At 47.0% G+C, this 20,406-nt stretch overlaps 2 protein-coding genes across 2 annotated transcripts; both read left to right on the forward strand.

Moving 5' to 3' along the window:
• The first annotated feature begins 267 nt into the window (after positions 1-267).
• Positions 268-3,344, forward strand: LOC121851023. The gene is made up of 4 exons (XM_042344469.1): positions 268-1,211; positions 1,408-1,533; positions 2,288-2,418; positions 2,852-3,344. The coding sequence occupies exons 1-4, from the start codon at positions 269-271 to the stop codon at positions 2,990-2,992; spliced, it is 1,341 nt and encodes a 446-aa protein (XP_042200403.1). The 5' UTR covers position 268; the 3' UTR covers positions 2,993-3,344.
• An 895-nt stretch (positions 3,345-4,239) lies between these two features.
• Positions 4,240-11,741, forward strand: ddx56 (DEAD (Asp-Glu-Ala-Asp) box helicase 56). Its single transcript, XM_007907449.2, has 14 exons — positions 4,240-4,329; positions 5,182-5,343; positions 5,443-5,597; positions 5,881-6,051; positions 6,472-6,562; positions 6,904-7,145; positions 7,504-7,641; positions 8,124-8,237; positions 8,409-8,503; positions 8,984-9,057; positions 9,486-9,575; positions 9,930-10,035; positions 10,811-10,908; positions 11,396-11,741. Exons 1-14 carry the CDS (start codon positions 4,273-4,275, stop codon positions 11,483-11,485), a joined length of 1,683 nt encoding a protein of 560 aa, XP_007905640.2. The 5' UTR covers positions 4,240-4,272; the 3' UTR covers positions 11,486-11,741.
• The last annotated feature ends 8,665 nt before the right edge of the window (positions 11,742-20,406 follow it).

Here is a 20,406-nt window from a genome sequence, read left to right on the forward strand (position 1 = left end):
AATCGTCCAGAGATCCTGGTATCCTGGTTATCACCAGCCGGGCATTTCATTACAGAGACTCTGATACCAACCAGCCTCGCACTAACTGGGACTTCCACTACACAGTCCCTGGTGCCAACCAGTCTCGTGCCAACCTGCCTCCCACCATCGGAGGCATGCATTGCAGAGAGCCCTACAGTGACCAGCCTTCCACCAGCCAAGCCGTCCCTCACAGAGCCCCTTGGCACTGACCAGCCTCTCACTGTTACAGTCATCAATCACCAGGACCATGGGAGCCAATAGCTTCCACCCCGTTGAGTCTTCCGTCACAGAGACCCCAGTGCCAACTAGCCTCTCACCAGATGTGTCTCCTATTGCGAAGATCTTAGTGCCCACATATCTGCCACACGCTGAAGCTTCCATTGCAGACGTCCAGATAGAGACCAGCCTCCCACCAGCTGAAACTTCTACTACAGAGACCCCGGTGCCCACCAGTCTCGTGTCAGATGGACCTTCCTCTGTAGATGTGCTGCTGCCAATTGACATCTCACCAGCTGTGCCATCTCCTGCAGACACCCTGGTAGAGAACAGCCAACCGCCATCTGAACCGTCCATTGTTGAGAATCTGGTGCCAACCAATCTCATGTCAAATGGACCTTCCACTGCTGACGTGCTGATGCCAACTGACCTCCCACCAACTGCATCTTCTACTGCACACACCCTGGCACTGCCCAGCCTCTCACACATTGACCATTCCATTGCTGAGAGCCTCATAGTGACTGCCCTCCCACCAGCCCAGCCTTCCATCACACAGCTCCTGGCACTGACCAGCCGTCCACCAACTCGATCATCTATTGCAGAGACTCTGCTAGAAACCAGGCTCCCACTGGCTAAACCCTCCATTGCCGAGACTCTGTTACTGACCTATTCTCCCCCTCTGTCTGCGAGCAGTGATACAGCCACTCTGTCACTGATGTGGTCAGTGCACTGGAGGAAGCTGTATAAATGCTTGGATCCCGGCCCATTGCATGGTGTAGCTGTGACCTCGCCTGGTCGGGCGATGCAGCCCGATTCCCCCCGGGAACTCCTTTGTGATTTTGAACACGGCTTCTGTGATTGGGAGCAAAGCACCAGAGATGACTTTGACTGGACCCGGTGTCGTTATCACACGTCTTCATGGGAAACGGGCCCCAATGGAGACCACACAAAAGGGCAATGCAAACGCAAGGGAGGTGAGGAAACATTCCACTACTTTTACACTGGGTCACAGAGGCAAGAAAGTGCCTGACATTGCTCATGATTTCAGCAGTTATTTTATGTGCTGTGGGGAAAAAAACAGCCTCCAATTGAGTGGCGAGGGTGCTAACCACTACGCTACAGAACTCCACATGTTGTGTTGACTGAATGTGTATTTTTGTTTTGTTGTAGGTCGTTATTTGTACATAGAAGCTTCATATCCCCAACAGAGTGGGGATCGAGCAGCGCTCATTAGCCCTGTAATCAGAGGTCCGGCCTGTCTGTTGTTCTGGTACAATATGTATGGAAAACACATGGGTGAGTCTGTGTCATCTGGTTTTCATATAACCTCTCGTGATAACATAATTATAATGAATATTACATAAGAATTGCTAGATTATAGACCAAGGTCCATCTAGTTCACCTTCCACCATCCTGGCAGTCGCTTGCACAGGTCATGTCCCATTTCATTTTGTGAGCTGGGGATTCCTGTAGCTCCTTGGTTAGAGCACTCGCCTCGCAAGCGAGAGACCTGGGTTTGATTTCCGGGAGGGCGAAACGTTGGGCAAGTTTCCTTACTCCAACCGCCTCTGTTTACCTCGCAGTAAGTAGGAACTAAGTTGTTAGTTGATTGGCGGATCGCTTTTCTGGGCAGGAATAATTCCTTCAAAAATAAATTGGTCACTTAATCAAAGACTGTTTGTGGGACACTGCTGTGCGCAATTGGCTGCCGTATTTTGCCCACAGTATTTCCTGTGGAGCGCTTTGACACGTCTCGAAGACGTGATAAGGCCCTATATCAAATGCAAGATTTATTATTATTATAGATCTCATAAAGATGTTATTTGACCCTTTGGAAACTAAGGGGTTAATTAATTCCTGTTGATGGCGGATGTATAATTAGTAATTGGGTGAAAGATGGAGATTAGAGTGAATGTGTGAGAGAGAGAGAGAGAGAGACTGCTTTTATCTTTCTACAGATGTTGCTTCGTATAATTATTCTATTTAATGTTTCTACATTGACGACAGAACCACCTTCAGAGAACACCTTTAATCCCAATCTTTCCTTCAGGCTCACTAAATGTGTACAGTAAATATAAGAGTGCTGCTGACTGGTTCAGGCTGTGGTCGACTACTGGAAACCAAGGGAGAAAGTGGCACAGAGCCCAGATCGATATTCGTGAAAATCAGGAGACGTTTCAGGTAGATATCATTAGGACTGACCTGGAACTCCAACCCCTAGTCTCTTCACCTCCCTGCCTCAAGACCTATCTTGTCGACCAGCTTTTACCCCCCTCTCCCACACCCCCACCCCAAAGCTTAGGCTCCCAATCAACTGGAAGTATGAAGTGTGTTGAGACTTGATCAGTGGTCGGGCCTTCAGCCTCTCTATCCCCACTCTTTGGAACGCCATCTCAGTCCCTTCGCCTTGTCCTCTCCCTTGCTTCCTTCAAGGCCCGTCTCAAGATCCTCCTCATTGACCGCACCTTTGGTCACCCTCCCACCTCTGCCCTTCGTCCCTGCTGATTCCAACCCTCTGCTCGGGTCCAAATCCCTGACTGTCCTGACTGTTTATCAACTGAACGGTTGTAACTCTCTTACATTGCTCTTATCTTATCTGCTGATCTTTCTCCAGGTGATCATTGAAGGAGTTTTGGGTTTGAGCTATCAAAGCGATATTGCAATTGATGACGTGCAGATCTACACAGACAGTTGTGCTGAACACAGGAAGCTCCATAATGCACAGTGTGACCTGCTGCTGAACACACACAAGTAAATCCGTCTCCAGTTGGAGAAACTTTGTATGCAGACCTCACACCCACTCTGCACATATCCTGTTCAGTGGGTGTTTAACTGATACCCAACATGAGCCAAGTTTATAACAGGGTATTTTCAGGCACAAACTGTCAGGATATGTTCCACTTGGAAGAGGAGCTCTTACACTCTGTCCATGCTGATTTGCTTCGAGTTCCTGGCAGTCACAAATATTTAAAGCTCAAGTTCTACGCCATCAGTCTGACCAGACAGGTGACATCTACACTTTACAATCTCTCTGCACTCAAAAGCCATTTTGTGACGCTGATTATGTATTCAGGGTGATTAACAATAAAATCGCACAGTAAATTATGTGTTCGGACAGTTTCCCACCTTTGTTTTTCCCCGATGCCCTTCTCCTTGGTCTACCCAGCTGCAACATTCATAAAATGCAATTAATTTAAATCGTCAATAGCGAGACACCTGGGTTCAATTCCAGACAGGGTGAAACCTTGGGCAAGTTTCCTTACTCCACACCCCTGATAATAATCCCTCCAAAAACAAAACGACAATAAATTGGTCATTTTCAATCTGTCTGTGGGACACTGCTGTGCGCAATTGGCTGCTGCATTTCGCCCACAAATATATGGTCAATTCACTTTACAGTCTATTCTGTGAAGTGCTTTGAGACGTCGAGAAGACATGAAAAGCGCTATAATCAAATGCGAGGATTATTATTATTATTATTACTCTGCCACCTGTATCCTCACCTGTGCTGAACTCTGCCCCCATCGGCCCACACCTTGCCAGGGTGACTGACCGGCAGAATGGATTTTATTGCCGAATGGATGGATCTGAAGATCTGGCTCCTGCAGAACCCCCCACTCCACCTGGCGCCGAGCCGGCTCCGGCCTCCTGCACATCCCACCGTCGGCGGCCGCGCTTTTACCCCCTCCGCCTCGAGGTCCCGGACACCCTGTCTGAACCTCTCCCCTTTGCCGTCTTCGGATCACACCCGAAGACCTTCCTCGGAGCCCCTGGAGACCTCTCAAGGACATGATGGGGCGCTGTGTTTATTATTAAGCTGTTGTTGGTGGTATCTGCGTGACGCTCTGGGGGCGGGGGGTTGGTTTGCCAGAAATCTGAAGACCTTTGCACCCAAAAATCACAAAAAGTCACCCAATGTTGTGTCACTGACAGTCAGTCCAGAGACAGTGGGAGGAGAGGGCGCTGCCACTCCCCACCGCCAGGCGGCGGCAGCGCAGAGGGGCGAAGGTCGCGGCCGCCGCACGTGGAGTGAAGATGGCGGAGGAGAAGCTGCAGTTTCACGAGATGGGTCTGGACGAGAGGCTCCTCCAGGTACTGGGGCTCAGGCAGCACAGAGGGGCCCCGGGGGGAGGGGGGGGAGCGGGTCTGTGTGTGTGTGTGTGGGGGGGGGCTCTAGAGGGGTTGGAGGGCTGGCAGTGTGTGTGTGGGGGGGGGGGGCTCTAGAGGGGTTGGAGGGCTGGCAGTGTGTGTGTGTGTCTGTGCTGAGGGGAGAGGGAGGAGGAGAAGGGGTGACACTGAATGGGTTGTGTGTGTGTGTGTGGGGGTGTGTGTTGGGGAGGGTGTGTGTGGGGGGTGTGTGTGAGGGGGGTGGTGTGGGGGGGTGTGGGGGGGTGTGTGTGGGGGGGGTGTGTGTGTGGGGAGGGTGTGTGAGGGGGGTGTGTGGGGGGGTGTGTGGGGGTCTGTGTGTGAGGGGGGGGTGTGGGGGTGTGTGTGTGAGAGGGGGTGTGTGGGGGGGTGTGGGGTGGGTGTGTGTGTGGGGGTGGGGGGGTAAAGGGAAGGGACGGCAGAGTGTGTGGGGGGTGAGGGGAAGCGCCACAGCTGATTGATGGGGTGACTGACAGTGAAGGGGGTAGAGAGTGCAGTGTGTGTTTGTGGAGACCTGTTTCTCGCTGGTTAGAGCGCCCCCCAAATAATAACAATCCGGTCGCTCAATCCACGTCCGTTTGTGGGACACTGCTTTGAGCAATTAGCTGCCGCGTTTTGCCCACAAAATACGCGGTCACTACACTTTTAAAGAGTCTATTCTGTGAAACGTTTTGACACGTATCGATGATGTGTTAAGGCACTGCGTCGAATGGAAGGATTGTTATTACTATATGTTGTGCAGTCCATAGAAATTGATCCACTGAAATTGAAACACATGTGCGTTCTTCCGTTTCTCAGGCAATTGCTGACCTGGGCTGGGCACAGCCCACTTTGATCCAAGAAAAAGCTATCCCATTAGCCCTGGAGGGGAAGGATTTACTGGCCAGAGCACGGACGGGATCTGGAAAAACAGCAGCGTACGCCGTTCCCATCATCGAGCACATACTCAACGCAAAAAAGGTGAGATTGGGTCGGGGCAAATCTGGTATTCCATTCATTTTTGTACCCGTTCATCTACGTGTCTGTCTGCTTTGAAACCTTAATCTTGTGTCTCCTCAGTCAGTAAACGAGCAGATAGTTCGGGCTCTGGTGTTGGTCCCCACCAAGGAGCTGGGGCAGCAGGTGCAGCAGATGATCCGAGAGCTGACCTCGTGCTGCGCGCGGGACATTCGAGTGGCTGACGTGTCGGGACAGGCGGACGTTTCTGCACAAAAGTACGAGACGCGCACACGCGAACCAGCTACCCTTGCCTTCCAGCTCTCAATCCTGAAACTTCACTCTCTGGAACTTCCATCCCATACACCCTTCGCCTCCATCACTCCTTCAAGACCCTCTTCGTTGACTCACACTCCTACCCCCACTCTTCCTGTCCTCCACTCCCCCCCCCGACCCCAACCCCCAGCCGGGTCCAAATCCGACTGTCCAGCGCCTTGGGACGTGAAAGATGCCGTGTAAGTGTCATTTGTTGTTGTTTTAATGCTGACTGTCTTCCTTTAGGCCGCTGTTGATGGAAAAGCCTGACATTGTTGTGGGGACGCCATCACGTATCCAAACACACCTCCAGCTGAATAACCTGGACTTGCGGAGTTCTCTTGCGATGCTGGTGATCGATGAGGCTGACCTGCTCTTCTCCTTTGGCTTTGAGAGCGACTTGAAGCAGCTGTTGGGGTGAGAGCTTCACTTTTAACAGACTGGGCTGCTTGTTGGAAAAAATTCTATTTGTATGAAAATAAATTAGTGTGGCTGCTTTGGTGGGGAAATTATGTTCTCTTAGACCTTTCCCAATTCTCTCAGTGGTTCTCAGCTTACTGAATACGCCAGAGAATTGTAAACTAACAGTTGGATTTTATTTGGTCAGCCGAGTGTCTGACAATAGAGTATGAGTTGGGGTAAGTGCTGGATAAAGAGGTAAAGTTGAACATCCAAAGGTGGGATTTATTCACTGGTCTAACTGGGAGGGAGTTTGACAGAGACTCTTCTAAATGAGGTATTTTGTTAAAGCATTACCAAGTAACAGCAAGTTCAGACCCTCAATGAGAGAACTAGAAGCTGAGTGATCTCTCACTGCAGCTTTCTGTCTCTTCGCAGATATCTCCCCAAGATCTACCAGTCATTCCTGATGTCGGCTACGTTTAATGAGGATGTTGAAGCGTTGAAGGAGCTGGTGCTTCACAATCCGGTAAGAAATGGCAAGCTCACAATGCGCACAGCAACCTCCCACAAACCGTCATGGAGTGAGTGACCAATTTTATTTGGGGGGATTGTCGGCCAGGACACTGGGAGAGAGAGAGAGAGAAACTCCCTTCCCTTTTCGAATAGCGCTGTGTGAGATCTTTTAATGTTCATCTGAACAGGCAGGAAGGAGTTTGATGTAATATCTCATATGAAAGACGACATATCCGACAATGCAACACCCCCCCCCCAGTGCTGAATTGCAGCGTCAGCTTAGAAGTGAAGAGCCTATGACAGCACAGGACTCTGCTCAGGACTGTTTAAAAGGACGGTGTTCTCTCCCTGCAGGTGATACTGAAGCTGAAGGAGTCACAGCTCCCTGACAGTTCCCAGCTAACCCAATACCAGATCAAATGTGAAGAGGATGAGAAGTTCCTGTTGATCTACGCGCTGTTCAAACTATCTCTAGTTCGTGGAAAAACCATCCTGTTTGTCAACTCGATCGATCGCTGCTACCGCCTCAAGCTCTTCCTCGAGCAGTTCAGCATCCGGTCCTGTGTGTTGAACTCCGAGCTGCCAGTCCTCTCCAGGTAAAGTGAAGCTCACTCACTGAAACTCAATTTATGCACCAATGTGCTCATTTGAAGCTAAAACAACTGAACCTAGCGACCGCCGCCCTGTTAGGTGATTTGTAGACAGTATGATAGTTAAGGAGGAGTTTGTTGGGTTCTTTATCCGAGCCGATCCCTCCACCTTGCCCCTTCCCTCCTTCCCCATCTTCTAGTCGCAGATGAAGACTTTCCTCTTTGACTGTGCCTACGGTCACCTCTCCCCACCTCAGAGTCGTGCTCGCCACTGACGAGCGCTCTGGGACTCTGCCCTGCGTGAGGGTTGCTGTGTAAATGCAAGTTGTTGTTGTTGAGGCCTGTGATTTATTGTCTCTCCCAGGTGTCACGTGATCAGTCAGTTTAACCAGGGTTTCTACGACTACATCATCGCCACAGATGAAGAGATGCTGCTGGAAGCTGGTGCGTCCGAGGAGAAGAAGAAGAAACCAAACAAGAAAAATCCCAGCAAAGGCCAGAAGTACGAGTCTGTAAATTAACCCTGGCTAAATCGCACCGTATAACAATAATAATAATTTGATATGGCACCTTATCACGTCTTCGAGACGTCTCAAAGCTCTACACAGAATTACTGTAAACTTAATTGATTACATATTTTGTAGGTGCAACGCAGCAGCCGATTGGGCACAGCAGTGTGTTTTGGGGATAGATTAGCTTTAAGATTGATTTTCCAAGATGGAGTCCTGTAGTTTAGTGGTTAGAGCACTTGCCTCGCAAATGAGAGGACCTGGCTTTGATTCCCGGGCAGAGCAAAACATTGAGCAAGTTTGCTTACTCCACACACCTCTGTTTACCTAGCAGTATATTCTATGAAGTGCTTTGAGACATGTCAATGACCTGATAAGGCGCTATATCAAATGCAAGAATTGTTGTTATCACTATTATAAGGTAGTGTATTTCCTGAGGCCAGTGTTAACCTGAGTTTGTGCTCTTTTGCTTCAGAGCGAAGGATAAGGAGTATGGTGTCTCCAGGGGGATAGATTTCCAAAACGTATCCAATGTTATTAACTTTGACTTCCCAACCACAGTGGACTCATACATCCATCGTGTTGGCAGGTGAGCTTTCAGTATAGATTAGCCCTTATCTAATAGAGTGGAGGAACAGGCTCGAGGGGCTGAATGGCCTCCTCCTGTTCCTGTGTTGTAGAGACGTGTCTGCCGTTTGTGCCAGCAAGGCCACACAGGAAAGAAGTTGCTATTGGCTTCTGATCAGATTTGTTCCTGTAGGACGGCCCGTGCAGACTGCCAGGGAACAGCCCTGACCTTTGTGTCACACACAGAGTTACCACTACTGCAAGAAGTGGAGAATGCGCTAACTGGAGGTCAGTACTCGACAACAACAACAACTTACATTTGTAGAGCGCTCTTCACGCAGCGCCCCAGAGCGCTTGGGAGCAATGGAACCATTGAAATACTCACAGCAATAGAACAATAATACTACGTGCATTTGATATAACGCCTTATCACATCTTCGAGTCTCAAAGCGTTTCACAGCGAACCATAGTGACACTATATTTGTGGGCGAAAGGTGGCAGCCAATTGCACACAGCAGTGTCCCACAAACAGTCGTGGATTGAGGGACCAAATTATTTTATAGTATTTTTTTTTGAAGGGATTATTACCCCCGAAAAAGTGATCCGCCAATTGACTAATAATTATTGTATGTAAATCCTGGGGGCAGAACTGTATATTTTCCTGTTGCTGTTGGCAGCTGTTATTATGATGCTCTCACTTTCCTCAGTGGGCCTCGGTGTATGATACAATGTGCTCTGGGTTTAATGCTTAATATTTTGCTTTCATAGAGAATCTGGACTGTGCTCTGAAACCATACAAGTTCCACATGGAGGAGATCAATGGCTTGAGTTACAGGTGTCAGGTAATAATAATCCTTGCATTTGATATAGCGCCTTATCACGTCTTTGAGACGTCTTAAATCACTGCACAGGATACACTGCAAAGTGAATAGATGGTGTATTTTGTGGATGAGGTAGGATGAATGGAATTGACAGTAGTGGAGGAAAATGCTGTAAAGATTCTTCAAACTGAGTTTGATTTGTTTTAAACTTTGTGAGAAAATGTGCGTGGTTTATTTCGTAGAAAGCTTGTCCAACATCTTGTTGATGTGTGTGACGAGGTGCATGTGTGTTCAGTCTTATGGTTTGAGGCTGTGTAAGTGACTGAGCTGCTATTATTGCCAGGAAACCACAAGTGTGTGTGTGTGTGTGTGTATGTTGGGGGCTTTCCTATGCCTATATGGGAGATGGAAGGAGAGTTTGTGTTACTGATGGAACTCACTGTTTCCAGGATGCTATGCGCTCGGTTACAAAACACGCCATTAAAGAGGCTCGTCTGAAAGAGATCAAACAGGAGCTGCTAAACTCCCAGAAGCTCAAGGTGATTAATCTTGCTTTATCCCTATACACATATAATAATATTTTTGCATTTGATATAGCGCCTTATCGTGTCTTCGAAAAGTCTCAAAGCTTTTTACAGAGTATACGGTAAAGTGAATTGACTGTATATTTTGTGGGTGAAACTCGGCAGCCAATTACACACAGCAGCGTCCACAAACAATTTTATTCTGAGGAATTTTTACCTCGGGTAAACACAGATGTATGGAGTAAGGAAAGTTGCCTAAGTTACTCACGTTACTTGTTTTGTAGCCCATGATTTAATCACACGAGGAAGCTAAGATGGTGTAAAGGCTGAGAGAGAAAGTGTCCTAACCGATGGCATTTCCTTTTCCAGACCTACTTTGAAGATAACCCCCGTGACTTCCAGTTACTGAGGCACGACAAGCCCCTGCACCCGGCCATCGTCAAACCCCACATGAAGAACGTGCCCGAATACCTGAGTGAGTGGGCTGCACAGTTCACTAGTGACAGGAAGGGTTAACTTTTCAGACTATACATTTAATCCATGGGACACTATGGTACTGATAGCAGCCTCCACCTCCATCCAACACATGGATCATCGCAGTAGAGTCTGACACGATATGAACGGCACCAGCAGAGGTCACTAGAAGCCAGTAAGGAATCATAAGAATTTGCTGGACAAATTCCACCGTCCTGGCAGTCGTTTGAACATCTCATGTCCCAAACTATACACTGTATCCCCAGATATTGTTTCCTAACAGAAATCTATCTCATTTGTTCCTGAAAGAATCCTTTTCAAGTATGACTCTAATTGCAGATTAAAGGCGGATAAATCATACCAACTCGAGCTACCAACACCAGTGTTCACCGCGGTTCAGTACAGATCCTAGCTAAACCTGCAAACCTCTGGCAGGTACATGGCTCAGTGCCGTACCAATACAGTGCCTTTACTTATTGAACCATCAACAGTTTTATGGGGACAATGTTTTGATCCGGAACAAATAATTTTTTCTATTATTTTTAACCGCTGGAACCTGGGAAGTTCAATACATCCAGATTGACTTACACTCTCAGGCCAGTCCAAAGCCCTGCCTTCAATGCAGCTGCTGTAACTCATGTGTTCTGGTTTCCTATATAAAAAGGCCCGTTTTCTCACTGTATATCTTTCCCTGTTTACTGAAGCTGTTGTTTATTCTGTAGTGATTTGTAACGGCTTGTCCCGAGCTAACCTGGTTATATTTTAAACCTCTCCAGTTCCCCCGACACTGCGGAGAATCTCCTCTACCCTGATCCACAGGAGACGGCACATGAGAGGCATGGCTTCGGGCAGAAACAACAAGGGAACGCACAAGGTTAGCAAACTGCCATCTACACCAGCTGACGGGAACGGCAGCGATCTTACTGAAACGGTGTCAGTTAGTCACCCCAGGGGTCCCGAGTAAAAACATTTTTAATTGAAACTTTCAAATCCCAAGTGAACTACCTACAAATTATTATTATTATTTATTTTTAAGTTATTATTCCCCCTGGAAAAGCGATCCGCCAATTGACCAACAACCGGGTTCCTACTTACTGCTAGGTAAACGGTTCACTTCACAGGATATACTCCGAAGTATATAAAGTATACAAAGACTGTATATTGTGTTTCACGTGCAATTCATTAGTATCCCAGAGGTGAATACTTGACGTTACGAGCCCGGAAAGAGTACTCCCACCATAGTTCTGTTTGGAATGTTGGCACATCCCACAGAGGTACATGGAGGAGACGGAGCAGTTTATCTGGTGTCGGTTATGTAAATAACTGATGTATAAATGTGTTGTTTTCTTTTTAACTTTTAGCTTCTAACCAACCAGAACCCATTAAAGAATTTCAAATACACGGGGAAGAAGATACAGGGCAGGAAACCACAGGGCAAGAAGACACATTAAAAGAAGCGAGCGACAAATAGACTCTGCTATGAGAAACCAGATTATATTTACATTTTACAACGGTCTGACTGAGAGATGTAAACCCAAACTCTTCCGAACCAACTGGGATTCTCAGAGACGTTTCTTTGACATGGCTCCTCTGTTATCTGAAGCGTTTGTAATTCCCTATACAGTACCAGAAGACGCTGATGCTGGAATATATTATCTCCTGGTATGTATTTATACTGTAAAATAGCATAAATATCGATTTAGCCTGTGTGAGCTTCATGCGATTTATTCTCAACCGTTTCTTAAAAGAATAATGGTGTATAACTGTGATTGATTATTGTAGAAATCTATCCAATTCTCTCTGGCCATTTTTGCATTACAAAACCAGTGACTTCAACGTACAGCAAAATCCCAAGAAGGATTTTTTGACAAAGAGATAGTGCTTTGCACCAAATGCAAGGGTTTTATTGTATGGGGTGTTTTGTATGGCGCAATTTGGATTAAGGGCAAACATTTTCCATGATCACTGATGGGTATAGATCCAAAGAACTCCACTGAACTCCTTTATATACAGCCGCACGTTATACGTCGGACTGGAATGCTGTCGTCTTTTGAGAGACTTCAAGTCCTGAGACTGAGTGAATGCCTCTATCACTGTGTTGTCACAGCAGTTGCCTGGGGCTAACAGTGATATTTACCGACAATTTTGTGTGAGGGAATCGATACTGACTGCAGTTCTGTAGTTTAACTGGTCTGTCAGATTTTCAGATTGATATTTTGATAATTTTTTAAGCCTTGAGTCATTGGATAATGAATTATTTACGATATAAACAGATCAAAATGAATTTTCCATCCCATGCTCAATATGTTCTAGAGCACATTCTTGATTGACGTTTTACTGCTCTGCTTTGTCCCAGTGAAAGTCCTATTGACACACAAATATGAGCATTGATAGAAATTGTGCAGATGTCATCTCTGGACTTTCACTGTGTCATTAATTGATCAGTGCAGTCATTTTAATGCAAGGTCTGTAGCACTGCTTCCTTAAGCATGTAAGAATTTGCTGGGTAAAGAGGACTAAGGTCCATGCAATTCACCTTCCACCATCCTGGCAATCGCTTGACATGTCATGTCCCAAGCTATATTTCTTCAGCGAAATGATCACACAAGTACTGCCACGTTTAATAGTGGACAAAATACATAGTCAATTCACTTTACAGTATATTCTGTGAAGCGCTTTGAGACATCTCTAAGGTTTTGATTATTATAAATGTTGCCTAGCACAGTAAAGGGAAGCTATTTGTGCAGGATAAACATAATATTTTTTGAGCACTGTAGCAGTGCCCTTGAAAATGCCATAAACAGGAGCTCACTGAGATAGCTTAGAAACTGCAGATTCAGCTAAGGCTGTGTGTGTATGTTTAATCAGATAGTTAATGTTCAAAGGGCATCCAAAATCTGAATGGAGGCAGGGATTGCAACAACAACACAAAATTACACTTATAAAGCACCTTTCACGTCGGGAGGACATCCCAAGGCGCTGGACAGTTAGGGGTCAGGGCCCGAGCATGGGGGAGGGCTGGTGGAGGGGCGAGGGAAGGCAGAGAGGTGGGAAGGTGACCAAAGGCACGATCGAAGAGGAGGGTCTTGAGATCGGCCTTGAAGGAGGCAAAGGAGGAAGCGAGGCGAAGGGTGTGTGGGATGGAGTTCCAGAGTGTGGGGGCAGAGAGGCTGAAAACCCGGCCACCGATGGTAGGGCGGGTCAGGCGGGAAACATGGAGCAGGCCGGAGCCCGCTAAATAGGTTGGTAGGGAGTCAGCAGGTCAGAGAGGTAGGAGGGGGCAAGATTAGATTGCAGAGTTAAATAAGAATTTGTTCTTGGATTTGCATTTGATACAGCACCTTATCACGTCTTTGAGGCGTTTCAAAGCGCTTCACAGAATATACTGTAAAGTCAATTGACCTGTGTATTTTATAGACAAAATGCAGCAGTCAGTTGTTCACAGAGGGGTCCCACAAACAGTCGTGGATTAAGCGACCAAATTATTAGAAAGCCTGTTGCAGCAAATATTGTGAATTATTATACATGAATTCATATTATCGGCACGATAAATTAGAGTTTCTAAGATACACACTACGTCTGCCTATGTGTTACTGGTTTGTGCCTAGCTCTATACAATTGTACTTTGTCCTGGACTGAAATTATGCATTATCTCGCGTGGATCAGCTTCTAATCCCAGTCAGTGTTGAATTTTGAAGTTTCAGCTGCGGTTGCATAGAGAGGCTAAATCCCAAGTGTTAGGGAGGGTAAAACTAGCCAACGTTCCTACTCCCGGTCCCATTAATGGTGGTGCACATGTGGCTGGGTGAGAAGAGGCCAGGCACAGTGGAGTGTCCTGCCAATACTCACTGCCATGGTTTGCACAGGAACAAAACCAGAGGACAAGCAATTTCTGTGGAACCACTTCCAGTACGAGGAGTCTGAAGGACCAGTCGAGGTACATGCCACTGAGGTGGAAAAACGAACATAATTGACACTTTACATTTTATTTTGACTCCCCGGCAAGGCACAACCTTACCTTAGGCAACACGATAAAGTAATAATTCATTAGAATGCATTAGAATATACAGCACAGAAACAGGCCATTTGGCCCAACTGGTCTGTGCCGGTGTTTAGGCTCCACAACAATTCACAACTGTTTGTGGGACACTGCTGTGAGCAATTGGCTGCCGCGTTCCACCCACAAAATACACAATCAATCCACTTTACTGTATATTTTGTGAATCGCTTTGAGATTTATAAGGCGCTATATCAAATGCAAGGATTATTATTTTTTACCGAATCATTGTTCCTGGCAAGTGTAGATAGTTACCAGTAAATATGTGATTCTAACTTCCCTGTTGGCTCAGTTAGTAACAAACCAACTAAGGTGAAACAAGCCCAACAGGTAATTTCCTAGGTTTGACCCCTGAACTTGTACTGAAACTATCTGAACCAGAGCAGCAGGAAGCTGATATGAATGGCATCAGTTTTCTGAGTTACAGGATTATTTTAATACCAAAAGATCAAAATTAATACAACAGTTCACTTTAAAAAAAAACGTTTTCAAGCAGGACATGGAACTATTTCACAATTGTCTTCACAATTGTTTGTTTAAAGTTAAATATTTAGAGATATATTGGGGGATATTGCCTCTCTCTCTCTCCCCACACAAAAGGATATAGATTATGATTGGATCCATTCAAATTTTCAAGACTGAGGTGGATAGATGTTTGTTAGGTCAGGGTATCAAGGGATATGGGGCAAAGGTGGGTAATTGGAGTTGACATACACTATGATCTAATAGAATGGTGGAACAGGTTCAAAGGGCTGAATGGCCTCCTCCTGTTGCTATCTTCCTATTCAGGAAAGCTGATTGAACGGGTGCTGTGCTGAGCAGAGATGGGTGGTGGCAGTAGTTATATAAGACCTTTATGTCCAGTTACTAATAAATATCTGGCAAACGACAGCACGTATTTTTAGTCATTATCAAGCTATAAATATATAAAAGAATAACAGGTCTATAAAATCAGGTCCTGGAATTCAGAGCATCTGTGAGTTGCTTCATATGGGTGTGAATTATATTGGGTGTGAGTTGCATTCAATTGGAAACTGATCTATGTCAGAAATGTTACGTAAACAAGAAAGGGATGTGAACAATGTGAATTTGGGGATAATTTTGCATAGGAGGGGAATGACATTCCTACAGGAACCCAAACTTGGAAAATAGTTCCACACATCCTGACATTTAAGTACTCAAATATAATCAAATACTTGAATTATCCTTTCACTGAAGGTTCACTGAGATTGGATGCCAAGAGTTCACTTACTCTCGTTTCCTATTTATTTTTTTGCTTTCACCACAATTTTCTATTCTTAAAAAGTTGCAGTGACTATGACAATATGTGATATAGTTACGAGGATATGTGGGGGATGTTACATTGAGTTGATTTTGGCACCTTAGTTTAATGATGTAGTGCTCAGATTACAGTTATCTCACTGAATCTTTATTGGCGTAATTGTTTACTCTGTAATTTAAGATTCGTGGCAGCAATTTAGTCTTAATATCCACCAGCTTAGTTACTGATCCAACTGATATTGCTTGCCTCCTTTTGCTATACTTTCTTATTTTTTAAATAAACGTTTGACCTGGCCTTTCCCTTAACCTATAGCATCTTAGTCGAAGCCTGGCAATGAAACTCACAACACAAATCTGGCACCTTCTTATCAGTTATCACGTAAGTATTGATGGAGGTGGTGACGTATTTAGCTGCTGAATCATTAGGGAGTCATAAAAAATTAAGGTAAACCCAGACAGGAATATATTAGCAATTCATCCTCCCAGCGCTATCAGCCTGGCTCTGAGTCAGAAGGTTTGTGGGATCAAGTCCCAAGTCGGAGGTTTTTCTCCCCCATGTCCTGATGCCATGGAAGAGTTTGTCTACAAAATACACAGACGCTGCACTTGCGAAGCGCTTTGAGATGTTCTGTGGGCATGTTGTCTGCCTGTTCAGGTGGACGTTAAAAGATCTCATGGCACTATTGGAGAAGAGAAGAGAGTTTCTCTCTCTCTCTCTCTTCCCCTCTCTCTCTCTCATTCCCCCGGTGTCCTGCCCGACCATGCCCCCCCCAAAGTAAAACTGCTCGCACGATCCGTGGCTAGTTTGTGGGGCGTTTCGCCCAACGAAAAGACGATGGTGTTTTCGCGAGTATATTTGTAAAGAGTCTATTCACTTTGTGGTCTGTCCCGTGAACAACAACAACAAGACTGCATTTATAGAGCGCCTTTCACGTCAGGAGGACGTCCCGAGGCGCCGGACAGTTGGGTCGGGACCCGAGCAGTGGGGGGAAATGGTCAGGGTGAGGGGAGGGGAGGGAGGGAGCGAGGAGGGGGGAAATGGTCAGGGTGAGGGGGGGGAAGGGAGGGAACGAGGAGGGGGTAGAGAGTCGAGAGTGGAGCTGAAGGTCGAAGAGAAAGGCCTTGAGACCGGCCTTGAAGGAGGAAAGGGAGGAAGCGGCGAAGGCACTGGGGATGGAGTTCCAGAGCCTCGGGGCTGAGAGGCTGAAGGCCACCGATGGTGGGGGGCGGTTGGGGCGGGGGGTGCGGAGCCGACCGGAGCCGGAGGAGCGGAGTGGGGGGATAGGAGCGCTTTGAGACGTCTCGACGACGCGGTAAAAAAGGGGCCGTTACCAAATGCCCGGATCATTACTGTTGTTGTTGTGGTTGTGGTGGTGGTGGTCACAAACGCGCGTTTAGAGGGCGCCTTTCCCTGGAGGACGTCTCGAAGCCAACGCTAAAGGGTACGTTCAACCACAAATCCTACCTTCAGCCCAGATCGAGGGAATCGGCGACCCTGTGACCTGCAATTAAAAATTAAATTAAAATCATACAGTGCAGCAGCTGCTGCTGAAGCCCCCAAAAGTAGTCGTCGTCGTCGTCGTCATCATAAATTATACTGTGTTTAATAACGTTGCGTTTTTCACGCACCGCACCCGCGCAAACCCGCCCAATCGAGGCGCAAAAGCCGCCCCGTCTCATCTCGTGCACCGCACCCGCGCAAAGCCGCCCAATCGAGGCGTGAAAGCCGCCCCAAAAGCCGCCCCGTCTCGTGCACCGCACCCGCGCAAACCCGCCCGCCCGCCCACTGTTGGGCGTGAAAACCCACCCAATTCTCTTCCCGCCTTTGTTGGGCTGAGGGAGGGAGGGAGGGGATGCCTCGCGCACCCGGACGCCCCTCACAGTCCGCTCGCGCTCTCCGACTAACGGTCGCCCCTCGCGCCCTCCGACCAACGGTCGCCGCTCGAGCCCCCCCCGCCCCGCGCGACCAATCAGCGGCCGGTCCCGGCGGCCAATCAGCGCTCGAGCACGCACGCTAACGTCCAATCAGCGGCCGGTCCCGGCGACCAATCAGCGCTCGAGCGCGTGAACGACCAATCAGCGGCCGGCTCCTGCGGCCAATCAGCGCGGCCGAGACCCCGCGGCTGCGCGGTGAAGGGCCGGTCCTGCCGGAGGGAGGGAGCGAGGGAAGGAGCGTCGAGTGAGAGAGGCGGAGAAAAGGGCGGGAAGCGGCGGTCGTCCCTCAGGTTGTGCTGCGGCTCATTTAACGTACGGTTTTGTGAGGCCCTGACAATGGCCGTGTAGAAATATCGTGTTTATATTATTATATATATATATGGATATATAAAAATGACTAATAATAATGCGGTCACTCAGTCCATCCACTGCCACGTTTCGCCCACAAAATACACAGTCACTACACTTCACAGTGTAATCCTGATCTACCCCCCCCCCCCCCCCCGGCACCGCGTCAACTAATCCAACCTCTTACTTCAACTAATCTCGAGTTAGCGAAGTCACTTCATCAGTTCAGTTCGGGGCTGAACTGCATTTCAAATGCAATCCAAATTTACATTTATATGGCGCCTTTCGCATCGGGAGGACAACAACAACAACAACAACAACAAGATTCAATTTATAAAGCGCCTTTCACGTCAGGAGGACGTCCCAAGGACACTGAACAATAATGGCTTAGCACCTCGGCTTGGAGCGGAATCATGACTGACGGTATGGTCAAAGAAGGGGAAGCTGAGACAGATATTCCTAATACCTAACTATACCTAGACTGTGGCACATATAGTTTAAAATAATAATAATCCTCGCATTTGATATAGCGCTTTTCACGTCGGGAGGACGTCCCAAAGCGCTTCACAGAACACACTGTAAAGTGAATTGACTGTATATTTGTGGGCGAACGCGGCAGCCAATTGCGCACAGCAATGTCCCACAGACAGTCGTAGATTGAAAATGACCAATTTATTATTGTTTTTGGTTTTGGAGGGATTAATATTAGACTCTGTGTGGAGTAAGGAAACTTGCCCGAGGTTTCGCCCTCTGCCTGGAATTGAACTCAGGTCTCTCACTTGCAAAGCGAGTGCTCTAACCACTGAGCTACAGGACTCCACGTACAGGACTCCCAAAATAGAGGAAAGTAACCCTCGTATATGGAGGTTAACTAATAGAGAAGAATACATGATAAGCAGCTGAGAGGTACTATTAAAAGGCATATTTATTTGGGCCCCACCCTATAAACACAATACAAAATTGCATTTGTAAAGTGCCTGTCATGTTAGTATGACTTCCCAAGGCTGAACAGTCAGGGATTAGGAATCGAAGGGGGGGGTGGGGTGGGTGGTGGGGAGAGAGGATAGGAGGGTGGCTGAAGGCATGGTCGAAGAGGAGGGTCTTAAGGCATGCCTTGAAGGAGGCAAGGGAGGGAGTGAGGCGAAGGGAATGTGGGATGGAGTTCCAAAGGGTGGGGGCAGAGGGAATGAAGACCTGACTGATGATGATGATGATGGGTGGGCCGGGCGAGGGACATGGAGTAGGCTGGAGCCTGTGTGACTCATGGGTTGGCCTGACACTTGTTTAGTGTTATCTTACTAATTTGCGGAGTTGTTTTGCGCTCCTGTGAGGCAAACGTTGTTCAGACTGTTCACAAACTCATCAGCCACTGAGGTCGTTGGTGATGTTGCCTGGCTGCCATGATATTTAAAGCACTTTAGGTGCTCTGGCGACTTGGACTGAAGGACATTCCAGCTTGTAACACGCTTCATGGAAGTAGACTTTGCAACAATCTAACTGCAGTCCTTGACCTTGAACAGATAAAAGTTTACAGATAGTGATGAGGCAGCTTCTATCTCATGTACTTGAAGCCAGGGACCTTTAGCCAGTGATAAAGGATAACCAGGGCACAGTCAGCGCAATTGATTTGCCATCCATTCGTGCAAAAAACAAGGAAGAAACCAAGGGAATTGATTAGTAAATCTTTGACTAGAATCATTAAACTGAAAGCCAAGATTATATCATTTGGGTTCAAGAATACTGACCAGTGAAGGATATTTCCACACCCAGCAACCAATAACTTTAATATTTACCATCTACCTCAATCCCACTATTAATAGATCACGCAAAATGCACTTATATGACGAAAGTGACTCCACCCATCCAATGTGCATAAAAAGATAAGAATTGCCAGGCAAAGGAAGACCAAGGTGCATCCAGTTCGCCTTCCATCATCCTGGCAGTTGTGTCCCAAATTATATATTATTTATATATTATTAACAGAAATCTGTCTCATTTGCTTTTGAGAGAATATAATCAGTGAGACTACCCAGCCAGTTTGAGGGACATTCGCAGGCAGGGGAGAAACCTTAGACAAGTTTCCTTACTCCACACACCCCTGTTTACCTCGGCGTAAATAGGAACCCAGTTGTTAATCGATTGGTGGATTAATTGTCTGGGGGTAATAATCCCTTGAATAATTTTTTTTAAAATAATAATTTGGTCGTTCAATCCACGACTGTTTGTGGGACACTGTTGTGCGCAATTGGCTGCCACGTTTCACTCGTAAAAGATGCAGTCAATTCACTTTGCAGTGTATCCTGTGATTAGGCGCTATATCAAATGCAACAACAACAAGGTTTAATTTATAGAGCGCCTTTCACGTCGGGAGGACGTCCCAAGGTGCTGGACGGTTGGGTCGGGACCCGAGCAGGGGGGAAACGGTCAGGGTGAGGGGAGGGAAGGGAGGGAGCGAGGAGGGGGTAGAGAGGCGAGAGGGGAGCTGAAGGCACGGTCAAAGAGAAAGGTCTTGAGACCGGCCTTGAAGGAGGAAATGCAAGGATTATTATTATTGTTGTACGCAAGTGACTGCCACATTTCACTCACTGAGCAACTCACTGACTCATTGTTTAACCCACAGATTATATTGATATGAATACTGTGTATAGCTATATAAAGCTGTTAGTTATTAGAACAGAATAATCAGCATTATTTTTAATGAGAGAACTTTAACCTAGATTGAGCCTATTCGCATTGAAATGTCTCAAAGTA

Source organism: Callorhinchus milii, unplaced genomic scaffold (assembly GCF_018977255.1).
Source record: "Callorhinchus milii isolate IMCB2004 unplaced genomic scaffold, IMCB_Cmil_1.0 Scaffold28, whole genome shotgun sequence".
NCBI classification, from domain to species: domain Eukaryota; kingdom Metazoa; phylum Chordata; class Chondrichthyes; order Chimaeriformes; family Callorhinchidae; genus Callorhinchus; species Callorhinchus milii.